The 19,732-nt window shown below is 42.4% G+C and overlaps 1 protein-coding gene across 1 annotated transcript in view; it reads right to left on the bottom strand.

Annotated features, from left to right (window-relative positions):
- Positions 1-19,732, bottom strand: part of TBC1D8 (TBC1 domain family member 8) — a 55,034-nt gene that overhangs the window by 11,666 nt on the left and 23,636 nt on the right. Inside the window, exons 5-12 of the mRNA XM_056862157.1 lie at positions 17,946-18,186; positions 8,701-8,908; positions 7,577-7,768; positions 6,377-6,544; positions 4,642-4,792; positions 3,597-3,811; positions 1,115-1,232; positions 213-498 (exon numbers count right to left, since the gene is read on the bottom strand). Of these exons, the coding sequence (XP_056718135.1) occupies positions 213-498; positions 1,115-1,232; positions 3,597-3,811; positions 4,642-4,792; positions 6,377-6,544; positions 7,577-7,768; positions 8,701-8,908; positions 17,946-18,186 (1,579 nt within the window). The remainder of the gene's footprint in view (positions 1-212; positions 499-1,114; positions 1,233-3,596; positions 3,812-4,641; positions 4,793-6,376; positions 6,545-7,576; positions 7,769-8,700; positions 8,909-17,945; positions 18,187-19,732) is intronic.

The raw sequence follows: 19,732 nt of genomic DNA, 5'->3' as shown, positions 1-19,732 counted from the left end.
ATGGAATGCTTATAGATACAGACTTGCATCAACAGGAAAACACGATACCCCTTTATTTATAAGGGGTTTGTAAGCTGTATTACTTTGGGCGGACACTGAGGAGTACAACATGCACATCTAGTTCCACATTACCATCACTGTTATTTAATGAGCAGCCAACTCATTTCTGGATTGCAGCAGCTCAGTTAGTAGGACAAAAGCCAGAGCAATACCTGCTAAGGATCATCAAGGCATGCCCATCATCCTTGCTGTTACACAGCTCCACAGCATTGGCCTCCAGAATAGCCAAGCCAAACTGGAAGATGGCTTTGATCCCATCAAAGAAGAAGCAGTCCACAACACTAACAGCACTTTCCAGGGGCATGATACTGAGGAAGAGAGTGAGGAACCACGACAGGGACACAGAAGCCAGCGTGGAGAGGTCTTTCATGTGTTCAGCTAATTCTGGAAGCTGCTCTTTGATCAGCTCTTCAAACACAGATTGGTCTACCTGAGCACCTGTAAACCACAGCAGGGCATGTTAGCCAAAGTTGAAATGATTACTTGCTCTCATAAGACAAACAAATGTAATTCATAGCTTTAAAGGATACCAAAAACCAAGACTGTATGGTTTGCCGACCAATAGTTTATTCTATCAGTTAAGACTCACTCCTCTTCATGGTCACATCACAATGCTGAGCTGTCTACACAGCTGTGCTTTTTGCATGCTGTAAAGGGGGAAATAAATGCACAGCACCCTTGGGGAAGTTACTATGAAATAACATTGTCTGCAATCTAAAAAGCACATGAAAACTAAGTACTAGTAGAAACAATTGTCTAAACAAAACGGCAACAAGGGATTTATGCAATAAACATAAAGAACTGTATATTTCCCTCTGGTCTGCACATATAATGCACCAGCCAATCTTAACAATGAAAAATAAGCAATGCAACTCTTTTCTTGCCCAGTATAAAGAATTCAAGCCTCCATACAAGGGTTTTAATAAAGAAAATTTCTCATGGAACAGTGCTGTTACTGAACTTATTTCAGTGAGGATATGCAGTATATTTATCATTGGTTCCCAGAACGAAGAGACAAAACAGAGACTGAAGAAGAAGATTTGGAGAATCTCACCTATCACCCTGTGGTTAAAATAATCTGGAAGCATTCTCTCGCAAACAGCAACCAACAGCCAAAAAGCTTCCTCCTCTTTGGCATACAGCAACAAAACAGAGGTTAATATATTCATGGACTGTTAAGAGGTCAAAGAAGAAAAACTTAGTTGCAATAATATCTATCAAAAAAACTTTTAAAGTTTTTTTAAAAGACTACAGCATTCTCAGATCCAGTGACAGTTTAAAAAGTGACTACACCTTAAAATTAAAGGAATTACTGAATTACTTCCACTGCAGTCACCTGAACACATAAAGCTGCCTTATGCTGAATCAGACCATTGGTCCATCAAAGTCAGAAATGTCTACTCGGGCTACGGCTCTCCAGGGTCTCTGGTAGAGGTCTTTCACATCACCTACTACCCAATCTTTTTAACTAAAGATGTTGGGGATTGATCCTGGGACCTTCTGCATGCCAAGCAGATACTCTTCCACTGAACCATGCCCCCTCCCCAAATTCTAGACCAACTAGAATTCCTCTCTTAATTTGTATACGCATTATTGCAAAGTTGAACACTACATTTTTACATTGGGTCAAAGTGTAATTTTGTGGGGCTCACTTATATCCCTCATTTGAACAGGTAGGTTTAGGACTTGACAATCTGCCCCCAAACTGTATTTTTACCCTATCAAAACCCAAGATGCTCAGTGAAGATAAACAGTACAGACTAGACCGACTCTACATTTTTAAAGGGGAAAAAAGCCCTCAAAGGCTTATCTGTACCAATGACTTCTTGTTAATTGATCTCAGCACTTGCTTAAAGGAAACTTCCCACTTTGAAATGCTAGAGGTCAGAGAAATGGCAAGCCTCTTAAGGTATAGTCGCTTGCTAAAGTTCAACAGTGTAGATCAGGCTGAGTAAGAATGTGTAACTGGCTCAAGGTCACCCAGTGAGCTTCCGCAGCAGCATGAGAATTTGAACCTGGGTCTCCCAGATCCTAGTTCAAAACTCTAACCACTACATCAGGCAGAGCCAGTTACACCTTCTCACTCAGCCTCACCTCCCTCACTAGGTTGCTGTAAGGATAAAATGGAGGGGAGCAGAACGATCTCAGCTACTTTGGGTCCCTGTTGTGGAGAAAGGGGTGTATAAATGAAGTAAATAAATAATAAACATAGATGAAGATGGAGGGAGAGATAAGGTTGGTTGGTGGCTGGGAAGGAGAGAAGGAAGGAGGTAAAGGTGAGGAAATGGGGGTTTGTCAGGAGCAGGGAAAGAGGAAATAGTGTCAGAAGGGGCATGTAGGAGAAAGTGAAGTGCCTCTCAGAAGTCCTTGCAGGTTCCCCAGAACACAACTGGGCCATAGTTTTCCCAGGCAGAGGCTACCAGGGGATGGGTAGGAGGGAACACTGAAGATGAGGGCTAGATAAAAGTAAGCTGACTGGTAGGAGGAAAGGAGAGACAGAAGCAGAAAAAGGGGCAAAGCTATTGGAGATTTCTGGGTAGAAGAATAGTGGAGGAGTGGAACCAAGATGCCCCTGCAAGTCCTTGCAGGGCCTCCACTTGTTTAATATTAATAGCTGTATCTTATATTATTGTATGTGTGTGTTTGGTGGGGCGGTGCACAGGGCGCACAGTAGTCATGTGACTCTTTTGGTTGAACTATATGTGGCTCTCTTTGAGCTGCTGAGTGCATACCACTGGCTTACAGTGGCTCTCTACAGCCTCAGGCTGAGTTGTAGCTGTGCTACCTGAGGCCTTTTATACCTTGTTTACACATTCAGAATTTGCTAGTAGAGCACAAGGAGTAGGATCTGTCTGTACCTTCAAACCCCTGTGCTTTCTGCTGAAGATCTGGTCAGAGCTACATGCACAGCTAGCCTTTTGCAGGCCTCCCAATCATACAGAAGAGTTTACACTGGAATATCTGTGTAGGGCTTTGTTCAGATATTCTGCTGAATACACAGACATCAGGGACATCAGGCATGATCTTGTCCCCTCCCCCAAACCTCCATTTAAAGGATTTTAGACAACAGGGCTTGGAGAACCAATGCTAATCAGGCTAAATAATACCGGAATAGACCAACAAATGGTATAAGGCACCTTAGTGTACTGATGTTCTGGACATAGAATAGGAAGTAAAAGAGATCTACAGAATATAAAAGACTGGGATCTATGGAGTGGTGGGGGGCTTTAAAGAATGTGACCTATATAACTGGGCAAATAAAGTATTTCCCTGCTGGGACCCAACAATGATCTATCCAAAATAGAAACAAGTGGAACAAAGACCACACACATATTATCTTCATAGCACTAACTTTAGTTAACTTGCAATCTTCCTTCTGGTCCAAGTAAAATAAATGAAGTCTCACCCAGGGAAGCGATTAAAATGAGTTCTTATATTTTCTGATCCACCATTCACCCTAATCCCACCCCCTTCACAAATTAAAAGTGGGTCCAAGGGAGTTCCCCCTATGTTTTGATGGCCATACAAATTTTTACCTGGCAATACCCAATTTTGGGGTTCCTGTGTGCATAAGCAGTCAAGACTCTCCTCAGGGCAGCTATGCCTGTTTCATTCTGGAAGGCAGGGTGTTCTGGCAATGAGCGATGCAAGTCACGTTCTATTTCCTCTGTTGCTATGCAACACATGCCCATGGACACTTCCACTAGGTTTTTATAGTAACCAGGATTAGAATGCAAATCCGTCATAGCATCTGAAGGCAGTAGTAAATGCAAAATAGAAGAGCAGGTCTGAATTCAAGTACGTTAAACTCAATACCCCTATTTGTAAAGGGAAAAGTCTATGCAAGGCTGATCTGTAATACTTATGCAATTGGATTCTGTATTCACCCAACATGCATCTTAGCAAAAATTCAGAAATATTTAACCGCATTTTTCTAAAATATAGTATTCTCCAGAAAATGAAACATAGGCCTGAAAGAGCTCTAAAGACTTCAATAATCCATCTTGGTAGCAAGCTTTGCATAACATATTTAATTTACATATTCATGGACAGGCCTACTAGGATTGTCTGTCGTAAAACAAAATTCAAATAGAAGGAATTAAGTACAGTGCTGAATACCTAAATTCTAGACAACAAAACTAATGATCCCAGGTGTATTAGCACTCATGCTTTGAGCTGGCAACAAAAGAAATTACCGGAAAGCTTCTCATTTCAGTTTTTTTTGTTCCAAGTATGTATCAGCCATGTCTGCCAACTTGCGGGACACTATAATCTGTAACATTTATGCACTTTAATAAAAATTACTACTACACTGTTTTGAATAGTTTTACTAAAAATGTATTGTTTAAATGCAGTACTTAGCAGAAGGGAATGTTTTTCTGCCTTTTGTGCCTCTCATCACCACAGCAGCTTCCTTCCCATTCCTAGAACCTAGAATTGGACTGTACGCCTCTATCATTTCACTTTCTCCTTCCAAACTGCAAGTTACCAAAGAGAACCACACCTTTTCTACTGGCTTCTTGCCACAGTGAAATGGCTGGCCAAGTCTGATGTGGAAATGCCAAGTTACAGAGCTCTTACCTGAGAAAAGAAGCCACAGTTTGCCCCTTAAAGATTCTGGGATTCCCATAGCAACAAGTTTCCTGATTTTCTCTGTTCGAAACATGCAGACCGTTCTGCCATACTCAGAAAAATGGTCATTCCATAGGCTCTCTTTGATTTGCTCCCTGGACTGTAAGCCAAGATATGCATGTTAAAGCTATATTTTGTGTTACTCATAATGTAAAGCAATATCCTCTTTTTTAAAGCAGGCTATTTATTGATTAAAAAAAATAAGCAAATAAAAACAGACCATAAAGGGCAATTCTTTGGTCAACACCTAGGCAGTTCCACTGTAATGAAAGAACTTATATTATATGGAAAGCCTTTGTATGATCTAAATCTTGAAACAAGAGAAGGTGGACAGGAGAGAGAAAGAGTTACAGAGTTGGAGGGCTACTGCCTACACTGCTTTTTGACTCAATCATTGAAAGGAATTACACACCAATTTATATATTACTCATATAAATAATTCCTGTATCTTCATATTACAAAACAGAAAGTGGCCCTGGTTCAGACACAACCCTCTGTATGCTTATGCTCCCCTCTGTGTTCATGCCAGCCTGCAGTACTCTAAATAGAGAAATAAGGAAACCAAAACAGGGCAGGTCTTTCTTTGCACATGGTCCAGCTTTGTGTGAGCCTTTTTACCATTTCTCAGAAGAATTTAGGGATACCCGATGTGGCAATCATCCCCCAAAATCCTGCCTCTCCTCTAGGGCTCTGAACCAATCCTTATGATTTTGACCTTGTGCAAATCCAAGTGATTGTTAGCCAATCAGAGCCCATGGAACGCCACTGGATGGGAGGGGGGTGAGCCAGCCTCACCTTAAGAAGGGTGAAGAAAATGCTTTTTCTCAGAAAGGGAATTGTGGCTCTGGATAAGAGGATCAGCTTCACCAGGCTTTTAGTTTGAGGATGACTTAGAGAAGAAAGTTTTCTTTCAGTGAGACAAATAATCATCCTGTTAAGGGTCCTGCATTCCTAACTTACACATACAGGTTCTGTGGACAGGAGCTCTGTGTGTGGTAAAAGAGAGCCTTGAATCTGCTGAGGTCACCTGTCAGGACAAAGGGGAATCAAAACTCCTCTCAGGGTTTATTTATATTAACTGAGGCTCAGTTACAAAGTGATTTCTCTCATTGGGGAAAACTTGTAACCTATGGGGATGAAGTTGAGAAGCAGTCCACTTTGAAATACTGAAACATTTCCACACAAGATCCTTATCCTGTTAAATACTTTGTTATCTGTTAAATAAACATTTGTTGCTCATCTCCATCTGGGTCTTGTCTGTCCAATCAAATATCTATGAAAAAGCAATTTCTACTTCTCATAAATAATCACCACCTTGGTCTAGCCTGTTCCCAAATATGATACCTTAAGGTAACATATAGTTTACACGCCACCAACCCTTTAATCAAAGCTTTTGTCCTCCTTTTTATTTGATTGTGGGCTGTTGGGGTTTAAAGAATCCACAGGAGAGGCCAGAGTGGGGGGGGGGGGGTCAGACATTCTTCAGGGCAGAAGGAGTTTGCCTTAGAGCCCACCCCCCCGCTACAGCCACCACACCAGATTACCAAAATCTTAACTCCTTTACTGTCCAAACCTCACATTAACAGCATGCCAGAAGCTACAAAGTTGATCCATAAACTCTCAGGCACTTTTAAGGTATGCTTATGAATTTCCCCCCCAACAATGGAGCCATTCTTTTACATACCATCCGAAAGTCTAGTACATCCATTCCAGAATGATGAAATGTTGAACTCAAAGCCTCTGCATTCAGGAGGTGTCTGTCATTCTTATCATTTTCATCTCCGTTGCTTTGTGAAAGTACTACTCCCAATCCCCCAAACTGATATTCAGAACATGTTGAATGAGAGTTTTGCTACAAAAGAAAAGATTTTTCAGAACCAATTTGTAAGCCACATTGTACAATCTAGATACAATAACTGCAGCTAAACAGTACTAAAACAGCTCATCAGCAGATTATAATTTTTCCCAGCTCTCCGGTTAAATGCAAGCAAATTATGAAGCACAAAAAATCCCAACAATTGTCTCAAATAAATACATATTGTCACTAGAAACTAAAAGTTGTTCAATCTTCCTGTAACACAGGATTGTCTTGCTATCTTCCAGGATGTACGTACACTGCATTTTTCTGTTGTAACAAAAAAAATTAGATACTAAACTAATTCTCAAACTGCAGTTTTTCATGGTACAAGTATGCTCCTTACTGCAATTTACCCAATACAACAGCGGACAAGCCCTGACCTGGATGACCCCAGGCTAGACTGATCTCGTCAGATCTCAGAAGCTAAGCAGAGTCGACCCTGGTTACTAATTCGATGGGAGACCACCAAGGAATACCAGGGTTGCTATGCAGAGGAAGGCAATGGCAAACCATCCCTGTAAGTCTCTTGCTTTGAAAACCCTACGGGGTCGCTGTAAGTTGTCTGCAATTTGCTGGCACTTTACACACTCACATAGTAGACAATACATAGTATACCCTACCAGAAAATATTTTTGTTAGTCTTTAAGGTGCTACTGGACTCTTGCCCTTTTTGACTACTGCAAACAGACTAACACGGCTACCCACTGTGAATTATAGTAGACAAATGTACACAAATAAATATTTTCCTCTTATGCCATTAGAGAACATGGTGTTATTTTCTCTAGTGAGAGAAAGGATGTTAAGCATATTTTCAGCTTTTTGCTAACAATTCTATAAGGAACACACAGTGGCATTTCAAATTTCCATTGCCTATTTTTATTTGTGAAGTTCACATCTACGAACAGAGGTTTCAGGCTTCTTTTCTTCTCTAAGAAGTCAGTATAGTCAAACTGTAAAGCATATGCTTCATTTTAAAGCAGTGAAATATACTCAGTGTATCATTAAAACATTTCAAATGTTTAATACCATATCTTTGTTTTTGCTGTTACAGAGTGCTGGGTTGCTGGCCTTTACTTGTTTCAGTCTCAGAAGTAGATTCTCCACCAAGGCATCTCTGTCCTTCAGTTCAATGAACTGAAATGCTGTCTTGCTTTTTATGCTAATAATGATGGGATTCGGAAGTAGGCTAGTATCCTCCATCTTCTCAATGGTAACCACCTATTTAAAGAAAATGTACAAAATGTATTTATCCACAAGATTCACAGAAACTTCCTGGTAAATCAGCATTATAAAATAGAATACATGGCAACAGATTCATCAGCAGCAAATATATCTGCATTCACAGTTAATTAGTGAGATGTGTGGGAAGTAGCATGTAAACATCTGTTTCTCTTCCGGCGGCTTAAGCAACAGCCCCTATGACGACAATCATTGTGTACACAAGGTTAAATCCTTGTATTTGCTGTTAAGTAATCCAGAAACACTGCCAACTCCTAGTTATTTGCTTGTAATCACTTTTTACAATTTCCACATCAGTAACAGTCCACAGAAAGAGTAGGAAGAAGAACTGGTGAGTGGGGTACACGGGTTGAAGTAGGTTGATTTATTAACTTATTTACCGTTGGGGACTCAAAGCAGCTTATATCATTCTCCTCCATTTTATTCTCACATCACTGTGAGGAAGGTTATTCTGACAGTGTTTGACTTGCCCAGGGTCATCCAGCAAGCTTTCATGGTGGAGTGGGGATTCAAACCTGGGTCTTCTAGATCCTAGTCTGACACTCTAGCGCTACACCACACTGGCTCCCAGAGAGAACTGTATTTCCACAGTATTTTCATATTACTTTTCTGGTAAAGTATGTAGTTTACACATTTTATAGATAGTAAATTAATAGTTGTTATATTTCAGTGAAGACACATCACTTACTTCAACATGCATACTCTGATCTAGGGGTTAAATACCACATTGATGCTAACCATTATCTAAAGCATTTAAACACTGGTTAATGGCGTGCAATAAACAGACAATCTTCTACTTTTAAGCCTCTTCTCCAAAGCAACATTTTAATCAGCAAAGTGATTTGTCATAAAAATTATGGATTTTAAAAATAAACATTCAACAGTAAAGCTTTTTAAAAAAAGAACCTAACCTCTAATAGTGGAATAAGAACATTACAGCAACCATCTTCTTTACTGGCAAAACAAACATAGCTGTCTGAGGTATACATCTTTCCAGCCGTATGACAGCGGCTAAAGGGTGTCCAGAGAGAACAGTCTAGAACTTCATACAGCCTCTCCTTCTTTGGCAGCCTGAAGAAGGCTCTGAAGTATTCAGTCTGTGCTCTGGCTTCAAGATCCCTTTAAAAAAGAAAACAAAAGAGTCAATATAATTTGTTTCGAGACTGAAACTGACATCCGTTTGAATTCTTTGTCGGCCAAACAGTTGAAAATGAAGTTGCATTACTAAGCATTTGACAAGGTATTTAAGAGGACACAATAACCTACCCACAGATTATAATGGGTCATCTTCCAAGGCCCTGCTGCAGGTGTCCCTGCCTTCTGAGATTAGGCAGGTTGCAACCTGGGAGAAGGCCTTCTCAGTAGTGGCACCAACACTCTGAAACTCTCTACCCAAGGGAGATGAGGAACCCTTGCTGTTACCATCTTTTGCTAGTAGGTGAAGACTTTTTTTGTTTGCATTTCCTCAGTTATCCCTTTTTCCCGCCCAACGTTTACATTTTTTTAAAAAATGTTTTTGCATGCATTTTAAATCTGGTTTTATAATCTTTTGTTGGTTTTAATTGTTTTATGTGATTTTATTATGTATGTTTTAATTTGTCAGCCAACTTGGAGGCCCTTATAAGGGCAGAAAGGTGGTATATAAATTTTGCAAAATAAATAAAAAATAAAATAACTTAATTGCCATTACCACCACTACTTTGAATACTAACTAACAATGGGTTGAACCCCATGGAGGATTTCAGCAGTTAGAAGGGAGGAAATTTTTACTCAACGCCCCCTCCTACTGCGGACTGGCCCTGCCTGTTCCAACCCTTACAGAGAATATTAAACATTAGTATGAATCCAACATTTTGGGAACAGAACACCATTCACAGAACATAACTTCCTGCCTTCCCCCCTGCTTTGCAGCCCCACCATGATGCTGCATTCCACTTCCTCCCATGATGCACCATTAGGCCTAAAGGTGGTCTGCAGCAATGAATCAGCAGGAGTGAATGAGCAAAAATAACAACAACAACAACAATGCATCCCTCCTCCACCGGCAAAAGTGCTCATCTGCCAGCCTGTGGTTTTTATGTACTAACAGGTTAATACTTATTTCTTATGCTGTTGGCTTCTGTGGAAAAAATACACTAAAACAATTACATTTAGCAGAGGAAGGGCAGAAAGGAAAAATTGAGCTTGGACATTTTTTCCCCAGAGTAAAGTTGTTTTTAATCTGGCTAATTGAAGATAATCGAGATTACAGGCAAGAGTATGTTCACTGTCCCTTTAGGAAATATCATCACAAAGATATTTTGCTGATCTGTAGTTATCTCTGGCTGTGAGCATCAATGTTATCCTGTTAATGTTATGTATTTCGCACATCTGACAGATTCCAGCTGGCACTGCAGTTGTGATTGTGGAACTCACTGGGACCAATCTGCCTTCAACCATAAGAATTTCAAATATTCTGATCATACACAGACCTCTTGCCCCAACTCACCAAAACAAGAGCAAAGATTTAAAAAAAAAACATATCCTTTCACTGATTTAACAAGCATTAATTAAATTAGGAACACACCAATATTATTTTCTTAACATTGATTTTTTTCTTTCTTTCTTTAAACTGTTCACTTTAAGGACGATCTGCTTCCCCCTCTTTCATGTAAGAATTCAAAGTATGGGCTCAAGAATTTAAGGAGTGGCTCTCAAGACCTGTGCTTTATTTGAAATGGAACAAACTTCCCTAATCAAGACATTAACAGTGCAATCCTAAGAGCACTTTTGGAGTAAGCCCCACTGTACAGACTTGAGCAGGATCCTGAGTAGACCTGTTTAGGATTGCTCTCTAAGAGGTTAAAAAAATGATGAACAGCCTACCAAACTGATATCGTAATGTTTAGTATAAATCCTGCTTAGTAAAAATGAAGATTTTACAGCTATTTAAAAATACAAGACAGTATGAATAATCTTAAAGGGGCCCTGGCTCAGTGACAGAAGGTCTGCTTGGCATGTAGAAGGTCCTGGGTTCAATCTCTAGCATCTCCAATTAAAAAAAAGTAGGAGATGGGAAAACAAAGTTGCACTTACCTGTAACTGTTGTTCATCGAGTGTCTTCAGTGCAGGCACACATGGGAACTGCGCTTGTACAGGCCAGCCACTGAGAACTGACTAGAAAGCTTTCAGAAGCTTCAGAGTGCTTGGAGCGCTCTCCCCTACCCTCCTTCCTGAGCCGAGAGTGAGGCAGCTTCCTGCCCAACTGTCATGTGACAGAGGGGGGGGAGTGCTCCTCCCTCAGTTTCCCCTTCGCCACCATGGAAGAGCACGATAGTTGTTAAACAGTAGCCCACAGCAGGGAAAGGAGGGAGGGATGTGTGCGCGCACTGAAGACACTCGATGAACAACAGTTACATGTAAGTGCAACTTTGTTTTCTTCGTTGTCTTCAGTGCAGTCCCACACAGGAGAGTAGCAAGCTCACTTACCATGGAGGCAGGTGCAAGCTTGTCACCAAATTAAAAGACAATTCTCCCAACAGGTGCTTCCCTCTTGGAATCCACGTCTACAGGGCAATGCCAGAGGAACATGAATGGGAAGGACCACATTTCCGTTTTACAGAAGTCTTGGAGATCTGTCGTGGCAAGGAAAGCAGCTAAAGAGGCATAAGCCCTGGTGCAAGGAGCCTCAACGGAGTGGACAGTTTCGTTTAGCATTGCTATAAGCACATAGTCTCACAGCGTCCACCCATCCAGAGTTTGCGAAGAAGCTATTGCTTCAGCCTTCTAGAAACTTTAAAAGAGACCAATTGTTGTTTATCTGCTGTACTGAACCTGAATGACATAATAAAAATAAGTGGTCTTCTGGCATTGAGTACATGAAGTGATTGCTCAGTTAGCGACTGAGAATTGGAAAATAACAGTTTAGGCAATGTCCTGAAACATATGGAAATGGGACACTACCTTAGGCCCAAATTCCATGCTAGGCAATACTACCTTAACAAGATGGAAAGTGATAAAAAGGAAGCAAAATCATAACACCAATAAGTCCCCCATCATTTTGGTCGAAATGATAATGACTAGAAACGCCACCTTACAGGATAAGAGAAAAACAGGTTAGACGTTGCCATTGGATCAAAGGTTTTATGCATAATTGGCAACTATGTTATATAAACTCCAAACAAGAATAGGGGAAATTAGCATAGGAAAATATGCCAGTCAAGCCCTCAAACCCTTTACCAAACTGGTGCTGCAAGCATCAAGTAAGAATTAATCAGGACATGGAAGACTGAGATGACTGCCAGATGTATTTAATGGAAGTAACACCCAGGCCAGTTCCATTTAATTAGTATGAGTAACGACACACCTCATATAATGATGAAGTATGAGGATGCAGGCTGTATGATCCTGTTCATTCAAAAACCGAGCCCACTTGGCAGCATAAGACGGTCATGTGGAAGGTTATGTGTAACAGTATCAACAACATTTGCAACTCTAGCTAGGTCCCATCCGATGGTTGGGATAACCACACCACCAGATGTAGTGAAAAGGACATCGTGGTGGAGTAGGGGCTGTACCATGATCAGATGCTCTTCTTGAGGAAGTACCCCACATCTCCATCAGAAGTAATCCACAGAGTAGGAAACTGAAACCATTGTGGGCAACAGGGAGCTATGAACATCTCTGCTGTTCTGGAGTCAGGGAAACAATAAAGGGGCATACAGTGCATGACCAGCGGAACTGGAAATCAACTCCAACGGCCCCCTGCCCACCTGGAGCAAAGCAGGGACATTTTTATGAGGGAACACTCTATTCTCTAAAAAAGAGAAGCGGGAAACGAAAATTGAGGGACCACTTGTGGGTTGATGAAACCTGTCTGCTCGGGAAACCCATAACAGAAGTCACTGTAGACTTCTCCCACCAGCTGGACGGCCAGGAAGGAAACGCTGTGTTATATGGCCCATTGCCACAACTGGAAGAACCTGGCAGAGCGGGACAGGGAACTTGTCCCCCGCTTGCTATGCAAATCTATACCGCTGTACAGTGTGTACTCATGATAGAGGCTGAAAAAAGGTGTGAAATAGTACCTGATCATCCTGACTTCCAATAGATAAATGTGAGGAAGTATTCAGGTAGACAACTTTAAACAAATGCTGGGAGAGCCTCAGTACTGGAAAGTTCACACAACTGCTCTGGATATGGGAAGACTATGGCCTTGAGGTGTTATCAGCATAACACTCGCCCTACTGGATAGAATCTTTCCCACTACTCTGGGAAAGAGCGGGAAACAAAGGGATATGTGATAATCCTGACCCTACTAGGGAACTAAGACTGCAACATCCCATTAACAGACCCAGCACACCATTTTTTAAATGTCCTCTTGAAACCCCTCATTGGTAAATGTAGCTACCAGGGGTCCATCGGCCTTAGACTGGTGATCCACAATTCATACAGAGGGATATTTCCCCCCACTCTCAAAACCAAGAGCTGAAATCCATTAGCCGTTTTTTTAAAAGTTTTCAAGCCACTAGGTAAATCCCCTAGGATCTAGTCCAGTAACAATGGTGACCCAAAAGATTCCTCTTAAGAAATTATTTACACATTCAAATAAAATGTGCAGCTACCAGAGACCGATAGGCCATGGACCGTTCAGCCACTAAGGCAGTGATGGCGAACCTTTTAGAGACCGAGTGCCCAAACTGCAACCCAAAACCCACTTATTTATTGCCAAGTGCCAATACGGCAATTTAACCTGAATACTGAGGTTTTAGTTTAAAAAAAAAACAACTCATACATTCACATATTTTGCGTTAAAAGAAAAACACAATAACAGAGCTTTCAATGATGCAAACTTTTACCTTTCAATAAAAAGTTGTTTGTATTTGGCATGCATTTTTCCAGGACTCGTCCTCTGTTCAGCCACCAGACATTATTGCTAGGGTTGCCAGGTCTCCAGCCACCACCTGGAGATTGGCAGCCCTAGTAGAGGAAGGGAAGGGGGAGGGATGGAGAAAGGAAGGAACTGGGAAAGGAAAGAGAATGAAGGAACTGGGGAAGGAAGGAAGAAAGGGGGGAGGGATGGAGAAAGAAAGGAAGGAAGGAAGGAAGAGGGGAAGGAAGAGGGAAAGAAAGAAAGAAAGAAAGAAAGAAAGAAAGAAAGAAAGAAAGAAAGAAAGAAAGAAAGAAAGAAAGAAAGAAAGAGGGGAAGGAAGGAACTGGGAAAGGAAAGAGAAGGAAGGAACTGGGGAAGAAAGGATGAAAGGGAGGAAGGATGGAAGGAAGAAAGAAAGTGTCCTGGGTCGGGCCTCAAGCCCAACCCAGGACTTGCTCCAGGGCGCACACCCGAAGTTCTCCCCCCCTTACCGGCAGCTCTGGGGAGGTGGCGAGGCGACGGTGCAGGACGGCGGAGATGTGGGGCCCAGCGCAGCAGCATCGGTCACCTCCCAGCTGGGAGGGGGCAGGGGAGGAGGGGGCGGTGAGAGCGAGGGAGAGCGCGCCAACACTTGCGACCCTGCCAGCCTGCAGGCAACCTTAGGGGGCAGGGAGGGAGAAGGCAGAGGCCATGCAGCCACACCCGAGCCAGAGGACTTGAGGGTGGCTCCGGCTACCCCACAAGCTTACCGCAGGAGTCAGGGACGAGCGCGAGTGGGGGAGAGGGGGAGGATGGCGGGAGATGGCAGGCCCTTCTCTGGCGGACGCGCGGCTGTTGAGGGGCCGCCTGGCCCTCCGCGAGCGCCCTGAGGAGGAGGCGGGCGAAAACGGCCGGGGGAGAGGCACCTGAGGAGGACGACGATGGCGGCGGCAGCCTGGAGAGGGACTTTTGGGAGCCGCCTGAGGGGGACGAGGAGGAGGAAGGCGGCAAGGAGGAGCTGCTGCTGGAGCCTGGAGGAGGAGGCCCCGCCTCCTTGCTGCTGGCCTCCCCGCCGCCTGTCAGCTGTTGGGGGCGAGAGGGGGTTAGAGGAAGAAGCCAGCAGCGTGAGTGCGAGGCAGGAAGCTGACACGCCCACGCACGCACGGTGTGGGGGGAGCTCAGCTGAGAGAGGGAGGGGCCCAGACGACCCAGGAGGCCTTTTGGAGCCCACCCGCGCGTGCCGGCAGAGAGGGTTATGCGTGCCGGAAGTGGCACGCGTGCCATAGGTTCGCCAACACGGCACTAAGGGCTTGAATGAAAAAGCATTCAAAGTAGCCAATGGAGAATGAACGATGGCATCTTCTTTGGGCGCCCATAAAATTGGACCCCCTAATCCAATATTTACCATACTTGAGGGTTCCTTTACCTTAAAAAACTGTCCCACCCAAAGATACCCCATATGGTATAATGGACCCCTCACAAACTGAAAATTTTTGGCTTTTTTATTCAGCCTTTCAAGTTTCATTGAAACAGTGCCCTTTATTTTTCAGCTGGAAAAAAAAGCCGAAAAGTTCAGCATATTCAAATATACACCCCTAGATACCTTGATCTAAGACCTGGAGAGCCACTGCCAGTCAGGATAGACTATACTGACCATGACAGAACAATGATCTGATTCAGTATAAGGAAACTTCATGTGTTCATGTGCTTTGAAGAAAGGGAATAGAACTGTAGTTTTAATGTTTGTGAAAAAATGAGGCAATTCCCGCTGCATTAGTTACTGTATGCATGTATTATACTATTTATATTATATTGTTCTCTAAATTGTAATCCTGTTTTATTGCATTACTTGTTGTACGTACTTTGTTCTATAAAATTTTAATTCAGTTTTCCATCTATTGTTTGGATGCATTTTATTGCAATTTCTTTAGTTTCTGAAGTGCCTTGAATCTTGGCAAGAAAGGAAGATTATAAGGAAATAAAATACACTGCTTTGCTCCTAAATCACTGCTTTTAGTTTAGAACTCTCTGGAGAACAAAATTCCATTTATCAATATACTAGAGTGGACCCTGCGGTAAATTACTGTTGATGGAAGAAATTCCATCAGCAGAATAGGACTTCCTTGCCTCTCCCACTGCAGCCCAAAATGGTCCCCCTCCCCTACAGTGGAGGACAAGGAACCTCTGGGACAGTGTAAGGGGAAAACTGGCAAAAATTGCTTCCTTTTCTTTAGTAGAAATTATACATGGGAACCAAGTCCATGAGTGGAGATGTACTTGCAAAATGCCTCTTTCCCACCTGTCCCTTCCCACTAAAGCCCTTGAAAAGTTTGGCTCAAACCCAATACATGTAAAATTCCATGAAATTACAAACAGCAAGAAAATCCACAAGAGACTATGACTAAGAAACACTCATGCAACCAAAGCAGAAAATCCTTCCTAGCTGCAGTATCAGATATGTAGCATACTAGCTACTGCAGCCAGAACCATATAATGGATAAAAGTGTCATGCTTTCCATATCCTGACTACCACACAGAATCCATTAACAGCAGGACATTTTCAAACCATAATATTATGGTGGCATTATATCCCAGTAGTACAAAGCATGTTGGGGGCATTCAATAAGCTTTTGTAGGTATACGAGTCACCATCTCTCTACTTTTGAAAATTAGACAACAGTCTGTTAATTCCTCTTTAAAAGTATATCTATGCTAACTAAATAACTCATTTTACTTTGGGTAAAAAATATTGGGCTCTTGTCTCTTGCTAAGTGCAAAACAAGTTTCCATGACCATGGTGTGTATGAGGAAGCCACTAATGTGGGAACTGTACCTTCAGGGACTTCCCAGGTAATAATTACTTCCCCCAGTGTCTTTCAGTTCCCCTCAAGGACCTAGTTACACTAGATATGTCAGAAACAGCCACATATCTGTCCCATCTGCAACTAAAGCAGAGGTTATTTTATTTAGCAAGTTCTGTGTTCAGAGTTCCTAAGTTTCCAGTGCTTTTTTAAACTTACATTTTCAGGCACAGAGGGAGGGACAATTTGGATTGGGACTACGGCATAAACCCTCACCCAGCACCATTGCCCCCAACCTGGGAGCAGCCATTTGCCACATTTGGCTAAATATACAGGTACGTGTACTTGTAGCTCAACAGTGCAAAAAGAAGTTCCCCAGGGCTATTTTGGGTTGAGAAAACAGCATGGCAGGTGGCAGGCTTTAAAAAAAAACCTTCCTCACATGCCACAGTACTGATCCAAGTAAGGCCTCCACTCTCCAGAAGAGTTTTTAAAAGAGCAAACACTCCTTGCACAGAACTGGTTTTGCTCTGAGTGGCTGATTCTTGACACTCTACTTTAGACCCAATATCTAGAGTTTTTATCTTGTGGATTTTCTTTAACGGAGGAGCCTCCTGAAGTCTGCCATCATACAGCCCACCTCAACAACATGAAGCCCATGTCAAATGTCATAATCACTGTAGCAGAAACTGTTAAACTTTAATGAGATTGAAAATTAGGCAAAATCAATTGTTGTGCCAATTAAACAGCACTCTGTAGAATTAAACACAGAAAAACTGCCTTGGATCCAAGTTTAAAACACACTCTTGGCTAAGGAGAGGTGGACAAGTCACACTCTTATCAAATGAGACCCGGGCCCTGTGGGATCTGGCTCAGTTCCACAGGGCCTGCAAGACTGAGATGTTCCACCAGGCATATGGTTGAGGACAGCGAGGGGTCCATTCTAGCTGGCCTCCCTTCTCCTGTCCCCTCCCTATCAGACAGTATGTGTTTGGCTGTGTTCAAAGTCTAGGAAATTCTTACTCGCTTTCCCTTCAGCAAGGCATGACGATCAACAACAACAAATAGAAAAATGCTATTTCTTCAAGAACATAAAACGTGTCATGTGCTACATGATAACTCAGTACAGAAATTGTGGAAAGTACCTTTTTAAAATGACTATTAACAGAAAAATCATAAATTTGTTTTTTGAATTTATTAGTACAAAGGTAACAGAACTAATTCAAAAGTTACTTTTGCCTTTTGTTCATTGCACTTTCCCAGATATTGTCGAAGGCTTTCACGGTCAGAGTTCATTGGTTCTTGTAGGTTATCCGGGCTGTGTGACCGTGGTCTTGGTATTTTCTTTCCAAGACCACAGTCACACAGCCCAGATAACCTACAAGATCCAATTTCCCAGATATGTTTGTTCTTTATTTAGGTTTAGTCAATGCAATGAGGCAAAGGGGGGGGGGAACTGAACTGAAAAAAATTATAAGAGCTACTTATCTGCCCTTCAACAAATACATACAATTTCACTATGTACCTCTTGGTAATCTGAGTAGGATCTTGCAGACCTGGATCCAGTTCAAAGATCTCATTATCCAGTAATCTTCTGAGAGTTACATCTGCCAGCTGTTCCATTATCCTGAATGCCTCATCAATATTAAGGAACATGGAAAAATCACGTTCTTTACTTTGAGTGCTGATGCGAATAATGTCAGTCATAAAGATATTGGATGTTCTTTCCAGCTTCTGGACATCAACCCAGGGAATTATAAGTTTTACTGCCATTACAAAAAGACAAAAAAGATTTGTTCAAGTACACAGACATCAAAATCCTCAATACATCACACACATTCCTCTGAACTTTTATTTGGAAGTAAGTCCTACTGTTTCAACAGGACATTCCCAAATAAGTTCATATACAGTGACATACAGAAAGCAAAAATACATATAGGCGGCTTCTAGACGGAGACACAAAAACACAGCACAGAAATCAGAAGGAATGGCATCTGCCATCACCCCATTCTTATACCACTTGCTGCTGCTGCCACCTGCTCCTCCCATTTTCTCCACTGTGCCTGTGCAGAAGTGTAGGGGCAACAGTGATACCCTACAGCCTGGAACCCCCTTTCCCGACTGAGCTGTACATAGCTTGGTAGGGAAAGGGAGGCTTCTGGGCCATGGGTGGATCGTGGTATAATCAAAGACAAAAGGGGGAAAAGGACCGTTAAAGGGCTAAAAAGGAAGCCAATGACTTGCAGCAACGAGCTGTCTCCAACCATTTTGAAAGCAAGGCTTCATTCTGGCTCCTTTCCCTGTAGTGGCAACGGAAGGAGCATCCACACGCATGCTCCTCCACAGACACTCCTAACATTCCTCTTTAAAACCTGAGAAAAATGTGGGGGCGCCCCAGGAATGCCATGAGCAGTGCTCAATATGAACACAATGACATGTGGGTGTTCCCCTTTAACCCAGGGGTTTCCTGCTTTTCATGAGGGGAAAACCTCCTTGTGGAGCATGCAGCCAATGCTGCTATTAAGCTCACTGTGTGACTTTATGCTAAGCACTCTCTCAGCCTAAGGTACCTCGAAGGGTTGTTATAAGAGTACGAGGGGGATACCATGTCTGCTACCCTGAATTCCTTGGTATGAGTGGGGGTACAAGTTAATAAAAATACATAATGTTTTTAGTTCAATCTAACATTTTACAATGAGCTTAAAATGCTAACTACTATTGGAAATGCTCTTCGTCCCTTGATGAATGATGCTGCAACTACAGCAGAAGAATCTGTTATAGTTTTGGGTAGGCAAATTTTCTGAGTGGAAGAAAAAAGGAAGCTGGGTGATTTCCTTTCAAATTAGAACACAATTAATTTACTCTGTAGTACAGTCACAATCTTTAGACATACAACTGCTGTATAGGCTACTATGCCAGTTATAAGTCATTACCAGGAATTGAGCTATTATAAATGAAGTCAAACACTGCAATGGTAGTGGCCTAATATTAGGCAAGTCCTGTCTCCAAAAAAGCTTCTACATATCCTTGTTGTGCACTTGAACACATGAAGCTTCCTTATACTGAATCAGACCCTTGGTCCATCACAGTCTGTATTGTCTACTCAGACTACCAGTGGCTCTGCAGAGTCTCAGATGGAGGTCTTTCACATCACCTACCACCTGATCCTTTTAGCTGGAGATGCTGGGGATTGAACTGGGACCTTCTGCATGCCAAAGAGATGCTCTGCCACTGAGCCATATTCCACCCTCCCCAGTCTCTGCAGAAGTAGTGCAAGCCCAGCAAAAGTCTATTCCCATTCTCTGCTCTTGC

Source organism: Euleptes europaea, chromosome 16, assembly GCF_029931775.1.
Source record: "Euleptes europaea isolate rEulEur1 chromosome 16, rEulEur1.hap1, whole genome shotgun sequence".
Lineage (NCBI taxonomy): Eukaryota > Metazoa > Chordata > Lepidosauria > Squamata > Sphaerodactylidae > Euleptes > Euleptes europaea.
The sequence above is the reverse complement of the archived record's forward strand: the minus strand, read 5'-3'. Positions and strand labels throughout refer to the sequence as shown.